Source organism: Choristoneura fumiferana, chromosome 5 (assembly GCF_025370935.1).
Source record: "Choristoneura fumiferana chromosome 5, NRCan_CFum_1, whole genome shotgun sequence".
Classification (NCBI taxonomy): domain Eukaryota; kingdom Metazoa; phylum Arthropoda; class Insecta; order Lepidoptera; family Tortricidae; genus Choristoneura; species Choristoneura fumiferana.
This window is the reverse complement of record NC_133476.1, coordinates 8,670,397-8,693,374: the sequence shown is the minus strand read 5'-3', so window position 1 is coordinate 8,693,374 and position 22,978 is coordinate 8,670,397. Positions and strand designations below refer to the sequence as shown.

General features: G+C 36.6%; 3 protein-coding genes across 3 annotated transcripts; 1 reads left to right on the top strand and 2 right to left on the bottom strand.

Annotated features, from left to right (window-relative positions):
- Nucleotides 1–3,016: 3,016 nt before the first annotated feature.
- On the bottom strand, nt 3,017–8,309 carry LOC141428048 (uncharacterized). The gene is made up of 6 exons (XM_074087748.1): nt 8,021–8,309; nt 6,808–7,002; nt 5,940–6,250; nt 4,251–5,621; nt 3,961–4,157; nt 3,017–3,720 (listed from the first exon to the last, which is right to left on the bottom strand). The coding sequence occupies exons 1-6, from the start codon at nt 8,118–8,120 to the stop codon at nt 3,099–3,101; spliced, it is 2,796 nt and encodes a 931-aa protein (XP_073943849.1). The 5' UTR covers nt 8,121–8,309; the 3' UTR covers nt 3,017–3,098.
- A 5,190-nt stretch (nt 8,310–13,499) lies between these two features.
- LOC141428049 (coenzyme Q-binding protein COQ10 homolog A, mitochondrial-like) lies at nt 13,500–15,901 on the top strand. The gene is made up of 3 exons (XM_074087749.1): nt 13,500–13,729; nt 13,874–14,017; nt 15,267–15,901. The coding sequence occupies exons 1-3, from the start codon at nt 13,665–13,667 to the stop codon at nt 15,730–15,732; spliced, it is 675 nt and encodes a 224-aa protein (XP_073943850.1). The 5' UTR covers nt 13,500–13,664; the 3' UTR covers nt 15,733–15,901.
- Nucleotides 15,900–17,653, bottom strand: LOC141428050 (peptidyl-prolyl cis-trans isomerase H-like). Its single transcript, XM_074087750.1, has 3 exons — nt 17,468–17,653; nt 17,185–17,361; nt 15,900–16,214 (listed from the first exon to the last, which is right to left on the bottom strand). The coding sequence occupies exons 1-3, from the start codon at nt 17,549–17,551 to the stop codon at nt 15,921–15,923; spliced, it is 555 nt and encodes a 184-aa protein (XP_073943851.1). The 5' UTR covers nt 17,552–17,653; the 3' UTR covers nt 15,900–15,920.
- Nucleotides 17,654–22,978: the final 5,325 nt, after the last annotated feature.

Here is a 22,978-nt window from a genome sequence, read left to right as displayed (position 1 = left end):
ACGGCGTTTCTTTTCCTCGTTGACTTGTCAGCCAATATTTATTTTTTCTACTCCTGTACTTTTATTTGACAATTAAAGGTCCACGAATACAATGATATACATAACATAATAAGTCCGGGAAAAAGTCTATGACTCCAAGGAAGGAGGTTTAGAGACTGTTCGTTGTCCGGTGAAAACAACGGACGTCTACAAGCGGCCTTATGGATGCTTTTAAATTGCTTTGAAATTCATAATGATACAGTTCAATGACCTTTCTTTGACAGTTCACTTTTAAATTTAGGATTCTTTACCTCTGTTTTGAATAAATACAGTATTACCAACATTACATTGAAATTGTTTCACATTTTTATCCAGTTACTAATCAATAATCGTTCAAATATCAAATTGAATAGCCATATTTTGTAAGCAAACAATATTATATTTTACTTGGTACCTATTTTTAGTCCTAAATTGAGCATTTTCCATTCATTTCAAGTTTTGTTTGTCATAAAGCTGTTAAAAGTTATCACGCCACTGGCAAGTTAGCGTGAATAAAAAAACCTAACCATAAACAATATAATTATGTCAAACTAGCTTTTGCCCGCGACTTCGTCCGCGTGGAATAGTAACTTTGGAAAGTGTTTAAGTTATTTAGGGTACCTATTCTGCTAATAATAGCACATAGAAACCTCTACGGTTTACTGAAAATAAGCTATTTTAATACATGCTTTATATCTAAACTATTTTTTTTGTTCTTCCATTCGTTCTAAAACATAAATATTTTGCGGGTAGCCATATTTTAGCAATACGACGTGTATTCTACCCTGCCAACACAAAAGGACTAATTCTTCATAGTGAACTCTTGACATCTTACGTCGTTTATTGTAAGTTAGGAGGGTAGGATTATAATTAAGACGTCATTCTTACTAAGCATAGCTACACATTTTTCCGATAAGTATACTTATAGTAAATTTGTTTGGAATTCCTTAAGAACTTTCATCCCCATATTTTCAAGTATGAAAAATGTCGAAATGTGAAAAGAGCCGGAACAAATGTTTTTTAGGGTTCCGTACCTCAAAAGGAAAAAAATGGAACCCTTAGACCCTATATCCCGTAAACGCGCGGAGTATGTATCGAGTTGAAATTAAAACCCTAAACTCAGGTCAATAGTCCCGGAAGCTGTGAAAAAATCGAACTTCTAAGTTAACGCAATCAAAAGCTACAGTCATTAAAAAAGTGTTTCCATACAAATCGCCTTAACTGAAAAAGGTTTAGGGTACTTCCGGAGATAAAGGTAGCTCTATTAGCAATTTTTTTTTCTAACGCTGGATATTCATTCATAAATACCTACGTACGGAACCCTTGATGCGCGAGTCTGAGTCGAATTTAACCAGTTTTTTTTTGTTCTTATCGAATACCTAAACATAAAGATTCATCGATTTATCTTTGATAATGACAACGTTCCATATAAGTTTTCATCCCCTATTTCATCCCCTCGCAGGTAAAATTTTCAAAAACGCTTGAACAAATATCTAATTCCATATAAGTTTTCATCCCCTATTTCATCCCCTCGCAGGTAAAATTTTCAAAAACGCTTGAACAAATATCTATTTTATTTTTTATAAGTGCCCAAATGCAAAGTTTCATAAAGTACAATCGATTTATATTCGACAATGACGACCTTCATATAAACTTTCATCCCCTATTTCACCCTCACACAGGAAGAATTTTAAAAAACGCGCGAACAAATATCTATTTATCTCTTATCACGTGCCCAAATGCCAAGTTTCACAAAGAACCATCGATTTATCTTCGACAATGACGATCGTTATATATAAACTTTCATCCCCTATTTCACCCCCATACAGGAAGAATTTAAAAAAACGCGCGAACAAATGTCTATTTATCTCTTAATCACGTGCCGAAATGGCAAGTTTAATAAAGACTCATCGATTTATCTTCGATAATGACGACCTTCCATATGAACTTTCATCCCCTATTTCATCCCCCCACAGGTCGAATTTTCAAAAAAGCTCTTACAAATACCGACTTATTTTTTATTAAGTTCTTAAATGCCAAGTTTCATGGTTTTATCTTCGACAGCGACGAACTTCCACCATATAAACTTTCATCCCCTATTTCAACCCCTTAAAGCCTCTTTTTCGCGATAAAACATAGCCTATGTTCTTTCCCATGGTCTATTCTATCTCTGTACCAAATTTCATCCAAATCGGTTCAGCGGTTTTGGCGTGAAAGCGTAACAGACAGACAGACAGACAGACAGACAGACAAGAGTTACTTTCGCATTTATAATATTAGTATGGATTAGTATGGATTTCATTCCCGGAATTGGCGGGCAACGTAATTCGCTTCATTCATATCAATTCGTATTTCATACCGTGTTGAATGTGTCAGCAGTGTCACGTAGATAAGTTAGGTATATAAAGTCTTTAGCCTGATGATGATGATGATTATTTAAAAGTATTCGTAGAAAAAGAATTCTATACAACGTTGCATAACTTGGTCTTAAAACACACGTGGCGTCTTTCATAGCGATGCAACTGTTGTATAAGTGAGGTCTTAAAACGCGAGTTGGCGTGGGTAGCGCGATGAGCCACAGGCGCGGGCAGTTCATTTGTGCAGGCATAACCAAAAAATAACAATTTGTATATTTAAAATTTTGCTTGCGGCGCAGGTAAGAAAGAAGTCATCTCATGTCATACACACGTTCAGTTAGATATGCCCGCACAAATTAAGGCTACGTATGCACTATGCGGCCAACCGCGCGGTTTTAGCGCGTCGTCTCTTTCTCGACCGATACTTTGAAGAGGGACGGCGCGCTAAAACCGCACGGTTAGCCGCATAGTGTGTACGTAGCCTAACTGTGCAGGCATAACCATCGGCTATAACCATAAACTAGTAATATTAAGTTTATGGTTATAACCAAGCGTGTGTGGCCGGTTTAATGCGTGTCCATGTTCTCTAGGTTTGTGCATAGATTTCGTATTATCTGATGCATTGTAAAAGTAAAAGGAACTTTACTTATTTTAATTAAATAATATCTTTATTTGCTATAATTAAAACAACAAAACATTATTCACGTAAATCTAAGGTCACTTTCACTTAGCCTTGCCCTTTTTAAAGTTCTTTTTATTTTTCTTACCTACGCCTTGACTTTGCGGTTTATTTTCAGGTGCACCTTTATTCGTTTTCAGCTGTCCAATTTGCTTCTTGTTCTCTTTCTTAATCTTATTTTTAAATTTTTTCGCTGCCGCTACTTCTATTGTTTCGGTTATCTTCTTTTCGTTTTTATTTACTAATGCTACTGGTTGCTGTGGATTTGCTGCAGGGTTTTTATTTTTATTTTTGTTTTTCTTTCTATTTTTCTTCTTATTAGGACTAGGCGTTTGAGGGATTACCTTGCTGTCGGCCACAGCTTTGACAGGAGTGGCGTCTGTTTTAGATTTTTTCGTATTATTCTGCGGTTGCCGTGTATCATTGGCTGTCACTGTCGTCTCAGTGGCAAGTGGTTTAATCTTTTTGTTCCTCCTCTTCTTCTTCTGTTTTTTACCTTCATTACTTACATTAAGATTTTGTTTGGCAGGTTCTTTTGTTTTGTTATTGTCTTTAGTTGCAGTGTCATCTTTGCTCTCTCTTGCTGGTTTATTCTTCTTATTCTTCTTTTTATTTTTCTTGTTGTTTTTATTATTAGGTTGTACAGCTGCAGTGTTTGTTTGAGGGCTGGAAAAAAAAAACACGATTTATGTATATAGATTTTTTTAATACAAAGTTAAAAGAGAATTAATAAAACGCGGAAAATTTTCTAATGTGATACGAATTATTTCATTTTTAAATGATTTCAAAGGAGGTTCTATATTCGACTGTATGTATATTTTTTATCATTTATACTAGCTCCTTAATAATTTTGTAATAAATGAGGTGATTACATGAAATTTTCATAGGCTTTTTCTATTCAACTACCTTGGCTTGGCATCAGTGTCCTTAGTTTTCTTGTTTTTCTTAGCTTTAGGCTCAGTAGCATTGGAAGCAGGTGCAGGCCTTTTTGTGCCAGCAGTTGTTGGAACTTCACCAATGTCAGCTTCATCTTGCGACTGCTCCTGATTTTCGTTGGCTTCTTTGCTTTCCTCTTCGTCATCATCATCTTTGTATGGTTCAGGCTGGAAAATAATTAAAGTTTCAATTTAATTAAACCATTTTTAAATAGTGAATAAAAAAACAAACAAACATGTGAAAACCGTATTCATACTTACAATGACATTGGAGAATTTCTTAAGCTTAGCCACAAAGAATCCATCCATATTGTGAGTGTGAGGATAGAACCTCTTAGTCAACTTCAATGAAGGATGGAACCTATGATGCCTGTATTTGACAAAGCCTTCGGTACCAAAATCAAGGCCAGTGGGCACAAGCTTTACATTTCGCCGTTTCAGAGCGTAATTTACAACCCATTCATTCTCTTCAGGCAATATAGAACATGTCGAGTAAACAATGTAACCACCAGTACTGGATTTCGCGTTGCAACAATCAATAGCAGCCAACAGAAGCTGTCTTTGTAAGTTAAAGCACCTCTGAATATCTTTCTGGTCCTTTGTTGTCTTTACACTCGGATCTTTAGCAATAACACCTGTGCCAGTGCAAGGAGCATCTAAAAGAACTCTATCAAAACCTTTGATCACTTCTGGGAATTGACGACCATCGTAATTACAAATGACAGCATTTACAACTCCAAGTCTATGGAAATTACCAACAATAGCTTTAGTTCGGTCCTTGTTTGCGTCATTTGCGAATAACGCTCCTGTATTTTTCATAATTGCGGCAATGTGGGACGCTTTACCACCAGGGGCTGCACACATATCCAAAATCCTTTCATTTTCCTGTGGTGCCAATGCCATTACTGGCAGATAACTTGATGCTCCTTGTAAAATATAATGGCCAGCCAAATATTCAGGAGTGGCACCAATTGGAACAGTTGAACTGTACACAACAAGACCCACTTTGCTCCATTTCCCAACAGGATCCAAATTCACTCCCCTATTGATTAGAGCTTGAGCTAAATCTCTTCTTCTAGTCTTCAAACTGTTAGTCCTAATGGTCACTGGACGCGCTACTTCGCTTGCCTCTAAAAACTCAACTAATTCTTGGACAGGGAATATTTGCATCAATATTTCCATAAGGAACTCATTGTAACTGTAATACATGCACAAGTCTTTAAGCAACAAATCAGTATATTCACATCTGGACCGTTCTCCATCTTTAAGGCGACTGAAGTCACCTAGCACATTGACAACATCCTTGATTCGCTGCAGTACATCTTGTAGATTAGTAGGATTTTGTAATTCTTCTTCTGTGGGAAATGCGAACACGTCTTGTTTAGCAATGTTCAGTTGCATTTCCTCATCAGCAAGTTTCTTATCTTGTTTTTGTCTTTTCTTTAATTTGATATTAGCTTTTTCAATGGGAAGCATATCATCATCATCGTCTTCACCTTCATCATCACTCTTTTCTTCACTGGAATCTGAGTTATATTGCAATTTTGATGAAGCATCTGCACTTTCATCTTCGGAATCAACATCACCATTTTCTTGATCAGAATCGACAAATAAGTCATCCAGTTTACCCACCTGTAAGTAAATGATAAACTTGCTACAGTTAATATACAATAACAAACAAATTGCAGGTGGTAGGACCTTGTGCAAGGTCCGCCCGGATTGCTACCACCATCTTGCTCGCTAATCCTGCTGTGAAGCAGCAGTACTTGCACTGTTGTGTTTCGGCATGGAGAGTAAGACAGCCGGTGAAATTACTGGCACTTGAGGTATGCCATCTTAGGCCTCTAGGTTGGCAACGCATCTGCAATACCCCTGGTGTTACAGATGTTTGCTCGTTTGCCATCCAGTCGAATAAAAAAAAATCTAAGCAGCAATTTAACAATAAAGTACCTTATACTTTTCACCAGCTTTTGGTTTTTCCTCCTCATCACTTTCATCATCAGACTCTTCTTCTGCACTCTCTTGTTCCGAGCCTTCAGTTTCTAAGCCTTCTTCTTCAGAATCTTCTTCTAAATCCTCTTCAGAATTTTCGTCTTCTGACCCTTTGTCATGTCTACTGTCTGAGTTTTGATTTTTAAGCTTGCCCTTGGCCTTAAGCACAGGCTTAACTGCTGTCTTAGCTGTAGGCTTGAGTATTTGTTTAGCTGTTGCCTTGCCTGTTTTCTTGGGTTTCAGCCATTCCTTGTTGTCATCAGTAAACCCTAAAAAAAAGTAACAAATTGCTTTAAAAATATATCAAGATCTTTTAAAGCCATGTTTTTTTTTTTTTTTATACTAGCAAAGGCGAAACTTGTAAACCTCAGAATATCAGTATTCCAACATACTACATACATTATTGAATACCACTAGCAATGCTAACATCAGCTGAAAACAGCATAGTCTTTTTGTAAACAAAACTATGTTTCTCAGTTATCAGTAAGGTTTTTTGTTTCTATTTTTTTATTGGGGCTTAAGTGCACTTGTGTAACTATGCCAGCCTCATTGTAAGACTCTACGGCCAAATTCATCAAATCCTTCTCCAGGCCCCTATTTAATAAAAGTTACAAGTGCTACAATTCCACATAATTATTAAGTTTCTCATACAAAGAAGTGACAATTATGTAGAATTGTAGCACTTGTAACTTTTATTAAATATGCTGCTATGCCCAGGTTATCCGGCTGCAAAAGACTGCTTGACAACAATGTTTGCAAATATGTTCCAAACTTCATTTTATTTAACAACTCTCAATTAACCCTTCACAAATTTTATTTAACTCACCTTGTAATTCTCCATCTCCTGACTCATCTGAATTATCTTCCTCTACAACTTTCACCTCTGTTTGCTTGGCTACATTTTTCTTGGCCTGCTTCAGTGCTTTTCTCTTTTCTGCTAGCTCTGCTTTCTTCTTGGCTCTACGAGCTGCTCGCTGCTTCTGCCTGTGACTCATCTTTTTTGTTTCATTCTCATCCTCCACTGAAATATTTGTTTATAATTATACATATTGTTGGCATTATTACTTAAAATATTGTTGCTGAAACTGAAGTGGAAGTGGGGAGGTCATATAGCTAGATAGCAGGATAATAGATGGACACTATAAACATAAACAACAGTGGCTTGGTCTACAAAAATGTGTCCATGAAAGAGATTCGGAAAAGACGCTGAAATAATGACCAGGTTACAAATTCCACGGTCTATGTATGTTAGAAAATTTGTTGCTTTAGCCAAAAAGACTACAAAATTGTAGTATTAGTCCAAATTTTTCCAAACCAAACTGTTGTTGGTCAGATAGATATCCAGTCTTTGAAATTTGAAGCTGTCTGCAGAGGATTGTCAGAAGAGATTTTTTCATTTCTTTCTAGACTGGTCATGTAACTATTTAATAAACAAGATAATTGACCAAACACACCTGATATGCATAATGTTAGTGAAAGTTTTACAGCACAAATTTAAAAACATAGAAGAGTCCCACCTATTATTTTTTCAGTGGTCTATTAATTAATTGAAACTAACCTAGTAAGTATTTTACATTTTTAACAGCTTTCCATACTGACAATTGATATACAGTTATTGTTGCAAATAAGGACCATACAAGAACAGAAAATGGAAAAACTTTACTTTCGGACCGAGACTTATGTGATAAAACAAACAAATGTTCTAAACATAGCATTACTAGCTCAGAAACGGAAATGTACCATCAGCCAAATATGTAGTCCACCACCCCAAAATTGATAATCGTTTGCATGTCATAAAACAATAATGCCAATAGATGTGCCTGTCAACTTGAAAGTTCGACTTTAGCGACATACCTATTTATTTGATAGGAACTTGTTTAAAATTGATAGACCACTTATTTGGCTCATGGTACATCATCTACATCATAGAAAATTTGTTTAGGTATAAAATAAATATTTTTAGGTTATGTTTTAAAAGCGTGGTGATAGTATTTACGGGTTTTCATTGAAGAAAAGACACCTTAAATGCTAATACGTACACAGCTCTTTTCTAAAAACTGGATCAGGTTGCTTCCTAGCTTTTCTGCCAGGCCCTTTCTTCACTTTTTTAGTCTCATCGAACTTAGCTTTGCGCCCCATTAATAATTCTGTTGGTTGGTGTCGTTTCAATATTAATATTGATTGATGAAGCACTTATTTAAACTTCACAAGATAACCACGCACTCAGTTTTATACAACACGTGCTCAAAAAAAGCTTGCCGTAAACCGCGCCGGCTCAAAACCCACCACCATACTCTTTGGTCAAACTACAGCAGGGCTACTACGAAACTCGAAGTTCTTGTCGTGCAGTCCCTCTGACACTTATACTAATTAATACGAGCGAAAGGGACGGTATGATACAAACTTCGAGTTTCGTTTCGTAGTAGGCCTGCTGTTACGTTACATTACGTTCGTTACGTTATCACCAGTTATCACTATCAGTCAGCAGGGCTACTACGAAACTCGCAACTGTTGGGCGTGGGATATAAATATATCATTTGCAACAATGCCTTTTATTTAAAACATAACATAAATTGTAATAACGTATTTCCTTTTATGTAAATTCGTGACAAGACAAGCTTGACAGAAGAACGTCATAGAGCTGTTACAACCATAGAGGTTGCGCCGTACCAACACTCCTCCTCGCGACTCTATGCCAGCCCGAAGTGGATCATCAGCTCCTTGAGCCGTGGCCCTGATAGCCCCTTCGTCAGTAAATCAGCCGCCATCTTCTTTGTCTCTAAATATTCCAAGCGTATTTGTTTACTCTGAATGCAGTTTCTTATATAGTGCATCTTCAAATCGATGTGCTTGGATTTTGATGAAACTATAGGGTTTTGACTGAGCTTCAATGCGGCTTGATTGTCATTTGAAATCTTGACGCAATCTATGTGAATCCCCAGGTCATTAAATAGCAACTTCAGGTGTATGGCTTCTTTTGCTGCCTCAGTACACGCACAATACTCCGCCTCTGCTGTAGAAAGTGCTACGCTCTTTTGTTTCCTCGACGACCAACTGATACAGCCTCCTGCGTATATGAAGCAGTACCCGGAGAAAGACTTGCGGTCTAATTTGCAGGCGCCCCAGTCTGCGTCTGCCATGCCATATAATTCTTGTTCGGTTCTCTTAAAATTTAGACCGATACTAGATGTGCCCTTGAGGTATCTTAACACACGTTTGGCACTCTTGAAGTGTTCGGCACTGTAGCTATCGTTGAATTGCGAGAAGTAACTGACTGCGAACATAATATCAGGTCTCGTAGCTACTGCTAGATACATAAGTGTTCCAATCAAGTTTTTATATGGCAATTCTTTATCTTTTGTACTTTTGTCCGCTTCAAGCGTTAGCCCTGGTTCTATAGGGGTACTCGTTGCTTTGCATTCGTCCATTTTAAATTTAGTTAATAATAGTGTATCTTTAGTGTATTTAAAATCAATTCCGAGCATTCTCTGTGGTATTCCCAGATCTTTTATTTCAAATTTGTGTGCAAGCATTGTTTGGATTTCTTGCATCGTCTTAGGACAGTTGTAAGCTATTAGTAAATCGTCTACCCATATGGCTGTGATTACTTTAGCTCCTCCTTTCTGTAGTATGTATACACACGGATCTGCTTGTGATGGAACAAAACCAATATTACGTAATTCCGTGTCTAATCGGATGTACCACTGCCTCCCGGATTGTTTTAGACCATACAAGGATCGTTGTAATTTGCAGACTTTTTCTCCCTTAATGTCTCTAATACGTTTTAACATGTCTTTAGCTTTGTTGTATATAGTCAGCTCATTATTTCCGCTCTCATCGATAATTATTTCTGTCACATACTTTTCCAGGTTTTCAGGTACCTTCATAGTGATGTCTTCCTCTATGTCGCCGTTCAGATACGCTGTCGTGACATCCATCTGCTTTAATTTCATGCCTTCTTCGACAGACATTCCAACGACGGTTCTGATGGAGCTTAACTTGGCCACAGGTGCGAAAGTCTCATTAAAGTCTATTCCAGGTCTTTGGGTGAATCCCCGAGCAACAAGTCTTGCCTTCTTTGTTTCCGTATTATCCGGTCCAGTTTTTGTTTTAAGAACAAGCTTGTACTTGCACTGGTTTTCTTCGTGATTTTCCACGTCTCATTCTTAATATGTGCTTTTATTTCAGCTTTGATTGCGTCGTGCCAGTCGTCCTCAGTTTCATTTTGTTCAGACAAGTATGTCATATCCGACACGAGCAAGCTTTCTTCTTCCATATCGTCTTGTAGGTAGTAGTCTGTTGTCCATGTAGGCTTCTTTTTATTTCTTGTAGGCCTTTGCGATGTTCTCTCATTTGTTTCATGTGGAGTTTGGTATCCATCACTTTCAGCCCCTCTTCCTCTTCAATTGAAGTTTGGTCTTGGTCAGCAGTTTCGGCCCCTCATCCTCAGATGGCAACAGATTTTCATTTATACTTGTTTCAGAGTTGGTGGCATCTGAGGAGGACATGTCTGTCAAGGAAGAGGATCCTGAATCGGTAAGTTAGAATTTTGATGATTTTTATTGTTAAGTGATATCACCATTTCTTTTTCAGGTTCCCGTTTGCTGTTGCCAGGACTATTTGTACGAGTGTCATCATAGTACATCTTCTCGACGAATTTGACATCTCGACTGATTACAACATCGTTTTGGTCAGGTAAATAGACTCTGAATCCTTTGGCATTTTTGGCGTATCCCATAAAGACGCCTTCTACGGCTTTAGGGAGAATTTGCCTCTTCGTCTTTTGTTCAAGATGAATGCTTTGCTGCCGAAAATGTGTAAATGGTTTCCGGCTGGATTTCGGCCAACCCATTTTTCGTATGGACTACTTCCATTTAAGGCTTTTGCTGGACTTCGGTTTATTAGATAATTTGCTGTGTTTATTGCTTCTGCCCATAAGCATGAGGGTACATTTGCTTCCATCATTAAACATCTAGCCTTGTCTAGCAGTGATCGGTTTTTTCGTTCACTTACGCCGTTTTGCTGTGGAGTGTATGGTGCTGTCAGTCTCCTTTTGATGCCGCATTTTGCCAGCAGGTCATCAAACTTTGCTTCTGTACTCGCCACCATTATCCGATTGCAAGTGCTTAATTTTCTTCTTTGTGAACAGCTCCACTCCATTTTTATTCTTTAAACTTTTCGATTACTTCACTTTTGTTTTTGATGAAATAGATACAGCAGTACCTGGTGAAGTCATCGATGAAGGATACGTAGTATCTGGATCCAGCAATCGATTCCGTTTCAAACGGTCCACAGACGTCACTGTGTATAATTTCTAAAATTTCAGATGACAATCGATCATGGCTAGCAAATGGTAGGGATGAAAGTTTACCTTTTATACAAGTTTCGCAGGTATCTAGCTTTACTTCATTTAAATCCAGTCCTCTCATCATCTGCTTCGAAACCATCATTTTGAGATCTTTTTCGTTGATGTGACCCAATTTTCGGTGCCATAACATCGATTCATCTTGTGACTTCGTTGTGAAATTTGCTGATTCTTCCGGTTTGAAATCCAGATAATAAAGTCCGTTTTTATTTCTTGAAGCTTGTAGTACGACGGTGTCTTCTTGTATAACCGATACTTTTTCTTTTTCAAATAATACCTTGTAACCATCAGTTATTTTCCCAACTGATATGAGGTTCGTCGTTATTTCCGGTACGTACAATGCATCGTTCAAGTTGTATTTTTCGTCGTTGGTAGAGATACTAATTTTTCCTTGCCCTTTAATTTGTGTGGTGTGCTTCTTCGACGCGAGACTTAAAGTGTTAACTTCAGGTGTTAATTCTTCGAATTTTTCTTCCTCGCCAGTCATGTGAGAACTGCAGCCACTGTCAAGGCACCACAGGTTGTCATCAATGCTGCCTGCAGATGAGTAACAGACATTGAAATTTTTTCGTGACTTTTATTTTTCTGTGGGCTAGTGGCTTCTTTCTTTGACCAACATGCCTCTGTAGTGTGGCCCTTTTTATGGCAGTGTTTACAGACGACGACCTTCCTCTTCTGTTTAGCATAAAGTGCTTCGGACCTTGATGAGGTGTCATTCGGTTCTGTTTGCTTTCTGGCTTCGTTTTCTTCAACAATTTTTATTTGTAATTCTTCTGGACCAGGCAGCACATCTCGTGACTCAATGGCGATGCGGAAGTTTTCATAGTTTGCTGGTAGGCTGTAGAGCATCATGATACTCAATAGTTCCGGGTGGATTTTAACGTCCATGTCCTCCAGCTTTCCGACGACATCCATAAAAATTATTTAAATGGTCGCGGATATCCTCTTCAGAATTCATTTTCTTCAGCACGAGTTGTTTCAACAGTGTAGCTTTTCTCGCCGGACCAGCGCTTTGATGTATGGATTTGAGTTTTTCCCATATCTCTTTGATGTTTTACATCCTTTTATTTGTTTTAGTTCCGTCGGCGAGATGAGCAGAATAAGTTCCGATCTGGCTTGTATGTCCATTTTTTCGAACTTACATTTTTCTTCGGCGTTCGGTGTTGGCGATAATTTCTTTTCGCCGCTAACGTAATCCCATAGTTCGGTTTTAATTAGTACGGCCTGGGCTTGCAAACACCAGGTGTCGTAATTATTTCTATTTAACGTTTCTATAGAGCGGTATGTCGAAGACGCCATTTTTACGTTATTTTATTTCTTTTTGCATTTATGCAGGCAACCACGCTCTGCTACCAATTGTTGGGCGTGGATATAAATATATCATTTGCAACAATGCCTTTTATTTAAAACATAACATAAATTGTAATAACGTATTTCCTTTTATGTAAATTCGTGACAAGACAAGCTTGACAGAAGAACGTCATAGAGCTGTTACAACCATAGAGGTTGCGCCGTACCAACAGCAACTCGAAGTTAGTATCATACCGTCCCTCCCGCTCTCGTATTAAATAGTATAGGTGTCAGAGAGACCGCACGACACGAATTTCGAGTTTCGAGTTTTTTTTTTAATTTCTCAGGAATTACCAAAAAAATTGTATAAAGAAACAGCAGGTCATCGTTCATCCACCATTACCTCTCATATTTCGTTTTATAGATTTTTTTACCGTACAACGGCAAAACCTACTAGACACTGGCAAAATTGTCCTTCAATGGACAGAGCCATATTTTTCTAAAAAACCAACCAACCAACCAACAACCAAACAAACAAACAGCACTATGTACCAACAATGTATGTATGTTGTATGTAATATGTATGTATGTATGTATGTATGTATCTGTATTGCATTACTGTACTCTGTCCACCACTATCTGCCTACTTTAAATACGCTTTTGTATTTCATCAACAGCACGCTTCCCAAATGCAAACTCAACACTAAAATAATGGAGAAAAAAAAGGTACTCTGTGGGAGAACGTGCCATCTGGAAGAAATATTTTTAACTGGCAATGGCTGATGGCATGTGACTGAGTAGTGGCAAGGAAATTGGACGTGTCAGTGTCATTTTTGACAGGGCAGTCCGCCTGTCTTGTCAGTCACTGTCACTGTCACTCACACAGCAGGGTTCGACCAACACCAGTCGACGAGTAGTCGTATCGAAGAAAATTTGATTCAATAAAAAGTGCAAATGGAATTCTTGTAAAAATGTTTCACAGTTATAATATACCAGACAGATAAACGCTTAAGTTCAAAAAGCACAAAATGGTACTTTTGAAATATTATAATGTTGCTTCCAGACTACTTCTCTCAAATCGAGATTTCTTAAGGTAACACTTAATTTATTGTGAAATAGTGTGTATATATTCGTGTGTAATTACAATACCTTATTTTTGTTTCTTTTAACTAAAGTGATCGCCTCAAGAAAGGCGGTAAGACATTAAGCGCAATTTTTAAAATGTTACTTCCTCTAGTTTTCAGGGTCATTACATAAATAGGCGTCATGAAGGGAGCAAGAATCACTGCCAATGTCATGGCTTCGGACAGCAGAAGCGTACATTCTTCACCTTTCCTAAAGCCAGTCGAAGCCGCGAATATCGTGGGAGACAGTTGGTTGGGTAAGTTTTTTTTTAGAAAATTTATAAACTAAAGTTAGTATGGCACTTTCATTTCTTTACGTCCAAATGCCTTGAACAATTAATTAAACAGGTTATGCTGTTTTTTAAATTTCCTTTTATCAATTTTATGGGTGAATTAACTCCATATGAAAAACATTTTTATCTCATTAATTTAATACAATAAAGAAAGATACAAGCAAAAAATGTACTCATGATATTTCCTTCACCATAAAGTTAACAATAAATTTCAAATGTAATTTTGCACATAATATTACTCAGAGATGCGAGCTGCTCAAACCTTGGCGCTTTGTTTAAAAGGCCATAGGTTAAATTACTAGGCTGCCATGAATATTGCAATTAATTCAATAAAATTAATGCCTGATAATGATAAGTTATAGAAGGTACCTTTTCCTGAAAACAGCATTCAATAGAACCACACCCACATTAATTCTCTGAGTGACGTCATGATATAACACAATGCCATGTAAGATGAAACGGGTCATTAGCATAATTGCTTACTGTAATATAACAATTACAGTCCATTGATTTGGAAAATAACATGCTCAATAATCATTCTTACTCTACAAGTGCCAATATATCATGAATCCTGGTGTATGTACTTTATAAACCAATCAATTTGAGAATAACTGTTGAATGTACTATTAAAGTCCAATACAATAACTCTTTATTGAACACCAATACATAGTAAGCAGTATAAAAAACACAAGTATATAGGATGCAAACACAAATAACAAAAATAACAAACAAAAAAAGTACAAATTATTCAATGAATAATGAGTGTTCAGTGACCAATTAGAAGGTAATAGCAGTAATGTAATGTTCATTACAGTACCAAATAGTACTGTAATAAGTTTCAAATTTGGAACAGCTGTCAAAATCAACACAGTTATATGGCCCTCTATTCTGTGTCCATAGACACAACATTTTCTCGATATCAAAATGTTTTAAATATAAATCGCACAAAAATTTGATCTCAAGCTACATAATAATAAGGACTACTGATTTGTCTGTTGAAAAAAAAAACATTTCCAGTATTACAAACCTATGATGCTCATGCACTACACCAATTAAAATATTTCAGGGCTCAGGAATAGTATGTTATATAAGTATATAATTTTGCAATGCCCTTCCATGGTTATCGTATTATTACTGTATTAATAATGTTAAATTAAATAAATAAATAAGTAGATTTCACAAGTATATTTACTTTGAACTTTCTGTCTTTCAGATACTCAATGGAACAGATGTTTGAAGTGGTTTCAGATGTAGAAAATTACTACAAATTCGTACCTTGGTGCAAACAGTCCCACGTCAGAACAAAGACTCCTAACCACCTTAAGGCAGACCTGATTGTTGGGTTCCCCCCTATAAACGAAAGCTACACCTCATTTGTGACCCTAGTAAAACCACATCTAGTAAAAGCCGAATGCACAGATGGCAGACTGTTTCACCATCTACTCACTATATGGAGATTCAGCCCTGGCCTCAAAAGGGAACAACAATCCTGTGTTGTAGACTTCCATATAAATTTTGAGTTCCGTTCAGCTTTCCATTCCCATTTATCGAATTTATTCTTTGACCAAGTTGCCAAGAAAATGGAAGGTGCATTCATAGCCGAGGTTGGCAACAGATATGGAACAGCAACAATGACCCCAAGAAATCTACTCTTCAGTGACCATGCATTAAAAAGTTGATGACATTTAAAATATATCATAAAAAATTGTTACCAAGTGTAAGAAAGCTTTTTGTGATGTCTATTGTAAGATTTCATTGAATGAAAATTATTTATTATAGAGCAATAGAAGGCTAAGCCATGGCTATGTTTTCTCTTGTTAACTAGGAAAGAATAAAAACCTAGGAATTATTAAAAAATAGTTTTTATTTACATTTGTCCACACTGTGATATAGTGACAGGTATTTTGGGTTTGTTATTAGGACCTGTGGGTACATTTTCTATTTTTCTCATCACTAATAGTCCATCTATGACACGTCCGAAAACCACATGCTTATTGTCTAAGAAGTTGCACTTAGCACAAGTTATGAAGAACTGGCATCCATTGGTGTCTTTCCCGCTGTTGGCCATTGAAAGTAATCCTGGTGAATCATGTTTCAAGCCAAAGTTTTCGTCTGCAAATGTGCTACCTCCATAAATACTCATAACACCTGTTCCATCACCCTGTAAAACATTGAAACATTACTTTCAACCAGTAGTTTCTAATTATTATTTTTTAATTTATATCTGACAATATTCTACTATTTCTACTACTTCTAACTTTAAATGCTGATTTTGGCAAAATAGACAAAACTAGATACATTAAAATTTTGACTTTTTTTATTTCTGTGAAAATGCTGTCTGTCATGTTCATGTAAATTTATGTTTAGTATAAAATTTCTACATAATTATTTTTTATCAAATTATAAATTTATGACACAATGTATTCTTCACTAATAAAGGGACCTTTTTAATGTAGAACCCTTCCATCGCAATAGTACCTATACTATGTCTGATGTCGTCTTGTTTTTGGACCTCTCCCAAAATTTGGTTTTACCCCTAACTAAAAACTTTTAACAAATAACTATTTAACTATTTCCAAATTCAGAATCAATCCCTCCAAACTTTTGCGTTTATGAAGTGGGATAGTATCTTACTTTTGTATGCAATTTAAAGAGAGTAGTAGTAAGAGTTTGAGGTTAATGCTATGGAATACAAGTTAGTCAGGAATACTAAGGGCTTTAAAAGATAATCAAGTATTTATCAAAAAGTTGTCCCATCCTGAAATTGACAAGAAATCAGTTTGTCAAGAAATTATTAACACTGAAAGGACGAGATCATAAAATATAAACTGCATAGAACATCCAAAATTTCTTGACATCAGGAAAACATAATGAAATCTTCTGAGGGAAAAATAGTAATTCTGTAACTACTTCAACACTTTCTATTGTATCCAACAACAAAGATCACCTTTACCACAAGGTTTTGTATATATTTAAACACAATATTACTTATTTTTTGTGTTAAATAGCATCAGGATATATATACATATACAAATATATATATATATTAATAAGTTGACAACTAAAAAAGGACAACTTTTTGAAATAGTTACTTATTAGTTATTTTGAACATGGGATATAATATAACTTACATTAACAAAATCTCCGCCTTGGATCATAAAGTCTTTGATTACTCTGTGAAAGGTAGCGCCTTTGTAACCTAGAGGAACACCATCCCTTCTGTATTCGCCGGTACAGAACTCTCTGAAGTTCTCACTTGTTTTTGGAACCGCATCCGCGAATAATTCAAATATCATTCGCCCTATTTCCTGGATAAAAATGCAAAATATTGTATACAAAAATTGTTAAAATCATAATAAATATTATTAATCTTCTAATAAATGTTTGTTGTTTACTTCGGAATAATTTACTTACCATAGTGCCAACGGTAATATCAAAGAATACGACAGGGTTATTTGGATGTCTCAATTGAGACTGAATTTGATTCCAAGTAGGCATAATGGAGATTCAGTACCAATTATTTTTAATTATTTATTTCAAATATTTAAATACAAACAATTATTTTAGGTTACACTTGGTTGACACTTGAGGAGTGAGGCGCGGGCACATGCAAGTCGCTCAACGCTCGTTTCCAACGTCAAATCTGGTCACGTGACATATAGCGATAAAGTTGCGGGGCTACTCTCGTTCTGTCCCTCTGGCACTCATATTATTAAATACGGGAGTGAGAGGGACGGTACGATACGATACTTCGATTTTCAAATTTCTGAGTAGGCCCTCTGAAAATGTTGAGCTTTATCGATGGAAAAAACCCTTCGATTTCGGCAAAAACACTTATTTTATTTATCATTCAACCCAATTTCTTTTATTTGTAACACTACCACAACTGCTACTAAATGAGATTAAGAAATCAGCAGGGCTATTACGAAACTCGAAGTTCGTGTCGTGAGGTCCCTCTGACGCTTATATTTAATACGAGAGCGAGAGGGACGGTACGATACGAACTTCGAGTTTCGAGTTTCGTAGTAGCTCTGCAGCTTCCAAGACCAAGATCATTTGTGCAAGCAGCCATCTTGTCGTCGCGGCGACTTGACGCTACTTTTTTGAGTAATGGGAAATTCAAAATCACATTGAAATTCCACATCACGTGACCTGATTTATCGCTGCAAACGAGCGACGAGCGGCTGCATGTGGCCGCACCTGCACTCGATTTGTTTGACAATTTGCACAGACTACTGATGGTGACAAAAGTTACTGCATAGAAGGCGCTTTATTTCCTGTATATTCCACAATATAATTGTTTATATTACTTTACTATAGCAAATTTACGTTAGTTAGTACTATTATATATTCCGTGACTATAGTGTGGGATTTTTTCCAAGAAGACACCATTTTGAATGTGATTTTGAATTTCCCGCGACTCAAAAAAGTTGATTTCTTAATCTCATTTAGTAGCAGTCGTGGCAGTGGTACAAATAAAAGAAATTGGAGTGAATAAAATAAAAATAACAGTGTTTTAGCCGTAATTCCAGAGGTTGTTGTGATAATGATTAGGTTAAGTATAAGCATAAGGTTTCCGAACGTCTAGCGGTTGTCACTCTGACAGCAATTTGGGCGCTATGGAGGCTATGGGCCATGGGCACTTGAGCTTAATGCTGGCATTTCACTTGGCATATTCGCAGAAATATTTGCGTGTGTGAAAGAGATGCACTATATTGTTGCTAGCGTGAGTGACGGAGATGTCATTAACGCAACGCGAATACGCAATACCAAGTGAAGTGCCAGCTTAATGGTGAACATGTGAACCTGTGCTAATCAATAGAACAAGAAATTAGACATTTAAAGAAGACTTTTATTACTACAGAGGTTTTTTTCCAGCGATAAAGCTCAACATTTTCAGCTTTATCGCTATATGTCACGTGACCAGCAGGGCTACTACGAAACTCGAAGTTCGTGTCGTGCGGTCCCTCTGACACTTATACTATTTAATACGAGAGCGACAGGGACCGCACGACACGAACTTCGAGTTTGTAGTACCTAGCCCTGCAGATTTGACACTGGAACTGGAAACGAGCGTCGAGCGATTTGCATGTGGCGGCGCCTTTGTTTTGACAGTGACGTCTTAAACGTCATGACCATGACCACATATGGGACATATGTATCTGCTTCTGCTGCTGTGCTGTTTTTCGCGCACCGTTTCTTAATAACAGAATTATTTCTAGTTGTTAATTACTTGCAAGTTAATGAAAGAGCTATTATATCCTTTACTAACTCTCTATTATGTTACTCGTCGATTTAAGATTTAACCAAAGCTGGAAAAGATAGCAAAGTAAACATGGCTAACGTAAACATTAAAACGGGCACTTCTGAATTTCCTGATTATTATGAAGTTCTACAGTGTGAAAGAACGGCTTCCAGTGAAGAATTGAAAAAAAGTTATCAAAGTCTAATTCTTTCTACCCATCCAGACAAAGTGAATTGCAACAACGATCGTTTCCTATTAGTGCAAGAGGCTTGGAACATCCTACGGGACCCAGAATCACGGAAACTTTATGATGCACAATTATCTAATTCAGAACACAGCAACACAGACTGTCTCTTATATGATGTGATAAATTTATCCGACATGGATAATTGTGACGGTGTGTACACATATATGTGTAGATGTGGTTCCAATTATGTGTTAGAAGACAGTGATAGACCTTTAAAACGAGAACACAGTAGTCATTGACTGTGAAGAGTGCTCATTTTCTTTAAAAGTTAATTTCTGAGATCAAGCAAGATAATTGAAGCTTTTGTTGATAAGTAAGTTACAATGTTTTAATTACTTGTTGTAGATCTGCATTGATAGAAACCATAATTAAAAAAAATCAAAGTACTCTGATTAATTGATTTGACTAAAATCCTGTTTTTTGACTTTTATGTTTGAATGAACTTGGTTCCACAAATCTGTTATTGTTCTGTTATTGTACATGAAATCTGCCAAGTAAAATCCTATGGTTGCGCCTGCAACTTGGCCCTTGCTCATGTGGTCATTTTTACTGTGTGAAAAACAATAAATAATACAGATAGTAGAGCAAGGATTGACAACACCAGGTTCCTGATACAACTGACTTCATTCTCATGATTATGCAGTAGTGATTTTGTTAAAAAAATGTCAAAAAGGTTACAAGAAATAAGTTTTTAGTACTGCCCATAACAGTGTTCCATAGTCTAAACCAGTGATGGGCAAACTTTCTTCATGGGGGGCCAGAAAGTTTTAGAGGGCCAGAATTACACCATTCTATTTTATACTTTTAATGTTTTTGCCAAATAATGAAATCATATTATGATCGCGGGCCATATAGGTAGGTACTATTCACTTTGAAGGAACATCGGATTGAATCCCTTCGTGGGCCGGAGTTGGCCCGCGGGCCGTACTTTGCACTTCACTGGCCTAATGAAGTTATTTAAAATGGTAATAATGAAAAACTCTGCTGTTAACACAAAAAATTATCTTCATTGAATAAAATGGTGATAGTTAAGGACACTGGGTAAATTTAAACTTCATGCTTTGTTTATATAGTTTAGTTAGTTAAGTACAAAGTAATTAAGTAACTTTGAAAAAAATCTATGGGTGAAATTGGTAGTCATTTTCAAGTTATAGAATACACAAGGGAAATAATGATTAATTTTATATTGAAGCAATAAGCATTCAAAAAATTTAAAATAGGAGTTATTATATGGAGATGACTCTTTTCGGATCTTATGTGGCAAAGTGCAACATGTTTTAAAGCATTTTTCAATAGAGATGATTTATATGCTACTACTATTAAAACTTATCTTTGTCCACAAGTTTAGCTATGTTTCTAGGAATGATTACAAATTCATGGTTTCAAGATTTATGTAATGAAAATAAGCAAGCAGTTTACTTTAATAATACCATTTATTTCACTGTTAGAGCTAGTACATAAATATATAATTTTTCGAGGAATATAATTATAATAATGTTTAATTTGATGGTTAACTCATTATAATCAATGACTACATTAACAATTTAATTTAATCTAAAGTAAAATTTTGTACAATTTTCAACATTATAAGGTACAAGACGAATTGTAATAAGAGTGCTGAAGAGTTAAATAAAAAGTAAAACTAGTGATTTCATTATTTCATATAAAATAATTTCTAAAAGATCTAAGCTATCACATTATGCATATTGTAATTTTGTATAATTTGCGCATTTGACACTAACTATACTTTATTGGCAAGACACTAAAATAAGAAATAAAATATGTCCATAAATCCATATAGTATTTTGTATAGAGAGTGAAGAGATAGAGAGATAAATTAAATAATTCATTATGTATTGCGAGTCAGAAAACATAAAAGCAATTTGCCATACTACAACGAATAGCAAACTGGCATAAACACAGTCACCACCTCGGGCGATGTTCTTGAAACATGGCCGGGTAGCAATCACTTGTCACATCTCACTGGTCCAATCCAACACATGCACTCAATGAGATTACAATTTCATAAATTAATTTTGCAGCCCTCAACGGTCAACTTTTAAAGGAACAATACAATGTTACTGAGCTTTATATATATAGATATTGATCCAATTAACAGCGGATTTATTGCGGGCGTCTAATTGTGTATAACTAACACAAATATAATTAGTTTTAACATCAACATACACAAATATATACACAATTGTGCACACTTTTGTACTTTAAAATAAGATTCACATAAATATGTGATAAGTCCAATAAGGCAAACACTGCAATAATACAGGCACACACTGCGTATCGTTTCACCGTCCATCTACCAACCATCAACATAGTCTGACTTTGTTTACGCATCTGTCCATGAAGTTTTTCTTTCTTTTAGTTTGCGTGGCAGCTTCTACAGGGGCGTGTAGGGAGTGAGATTGCTCGTCTGCGTCTAGCATCCCTTCGCAACTGCGGCAGCGACGTGAATTCACCTCGGCGTCGTTAAAGTCTAGATTGTCGCTGCTTTCTGAGAGTCGCTCGGGCAAACTGTGCAATGATTTCATTGGGGATGTGGTTTTAGATGCGTTTCCAACCGATAGTTGGTCGCAGCTAAGGAAGAATACTGGCGAAGCTGTTTCTAGGGATGATTGGTGGCGTCTACGTGGTCTGTGGACAAAATAAACAATTAAAGTATATCTACGTAAACTATAAAAAATTACTTTATAAACATGTTGATTTGCCGCTGGCTATAAAAAAAACCTAGCATTAAATTGTATCGAAATAGCGCTTTTGATAAAAGAACACGCTTATATTAAGTCACTGCTAAAGTGATAAAGCCGGGTCGGTGTAAAAAGGACTGGTGACTAGATCTCCAAAACGACCTGATCAATAGCAAATTATACGTTTTGCGATCATGTCATTTAAACATTTAGTCCTTGAACATTGTGCCCGATTTGATTACTACTTGTTGTGCTATCTAAATAGATAGATATATTTATATGTGAAGTAGATTTCCTTCTGTTTATAATGTTTCTAGTCGTGTTCTAGAAGTTGTTCCTTTTTTGTCATCTAATCCTTCTGCAAATAAGGTCAGGTCGTTTCGGGATTCGTCTGTGTCACAATTATTTTTTGGCTACTATCCCGAACCCAATGCACTAGAAGTCGACTGCGTACCTAATAGGCGGCAATGTGTGAGCGGCCTCTAGTCAATCGTTTTTGTCGCTCCCCCGACTCTCGCAGGAAGCCATGCGTTGGTAGTTGGGAGGACCGCGGCCGATGGTGGCGGTGCCTGGGGCTGATACGTCCCGCGGACGCAGGCTGTCCAAGCGGTTGGCGAGGTTCGACTTGCCACGGAGAAAACTGTTGGAAAATGGAGCATTAGTTCAGTTGTATTTGACTGCGGCCGCGTGATTTGGTTCAAATTAGAACCAATGGAACATTGCGTCTTAAA

Excerpts from the sequence above, each read along its gene's own strand:
- LOC141428050 (XM_074087750.1), bottom strand. The coding sequence starts at position 17,551 with ATGCCTACTTGGAATCAAATTCAGTCTCAATTGAGACATCCAAATAAC. Across the intron at positions 17,362-17,467 it reads ATATTACCGTTGGCACTATG|GAAATAGGGCGAATGATATT; the intron begins GTAAGTAAATTA and ends ATTTTTATCCAG. Across the intron at positions 16,215-17,184 it reads AAGGCGGAGATTTTGTTAAT|GGTGATGGAACAGGTGTTAT; the intron begins GTAAGTTATATT and ends AATGTTTTACAG.
- LOC141428049 (XM_074087749.1), top strand. The coding sequence starts at position 13,665 with ATGGTACTTTTGAAATATTATAATGTTGCTTCCAGACTACTTCTCTCA. Across the intron at positions 13,730-13,873 it reads TCAAATCGAGATTTCTTAAG|TTTTCAGGGTCATTACATAA; the intron begins GTAACACTTAAT and ends TACTTCCTCTAG. Across the intron at positions 14,018-15,266 it reads CGTGGGAGACAGTTGGTTGG|ATACTCAATGGAACAGATGT; the intron begins GTAAGTTTTTTT and ends TCTGTCTTTCAG.
- LOC141428048 (XM_074087748.1), bottom strand. The coding sequence starts at position 8,120 with ATGGGGCGCAAAGCTAAGTTCGATGAGACTAAAAAAGTGAAGAAAGGG. Across the intron at positions 7,003-8,020 it reads AGTTTTTAGAAAAGAGCTGT|TGGAGGATGAGAATGAAACA; the intron begins GTACGTATTAGC and ends CAAATATTTCAG. Across the intron at positions 4,158-4,250 it reads AGAAATTCTCCAATGTCATT|CCTGAACCATACAAAGATGA; the intron begins GTAAGTATGAAT and ends ATTATTTTCCAG.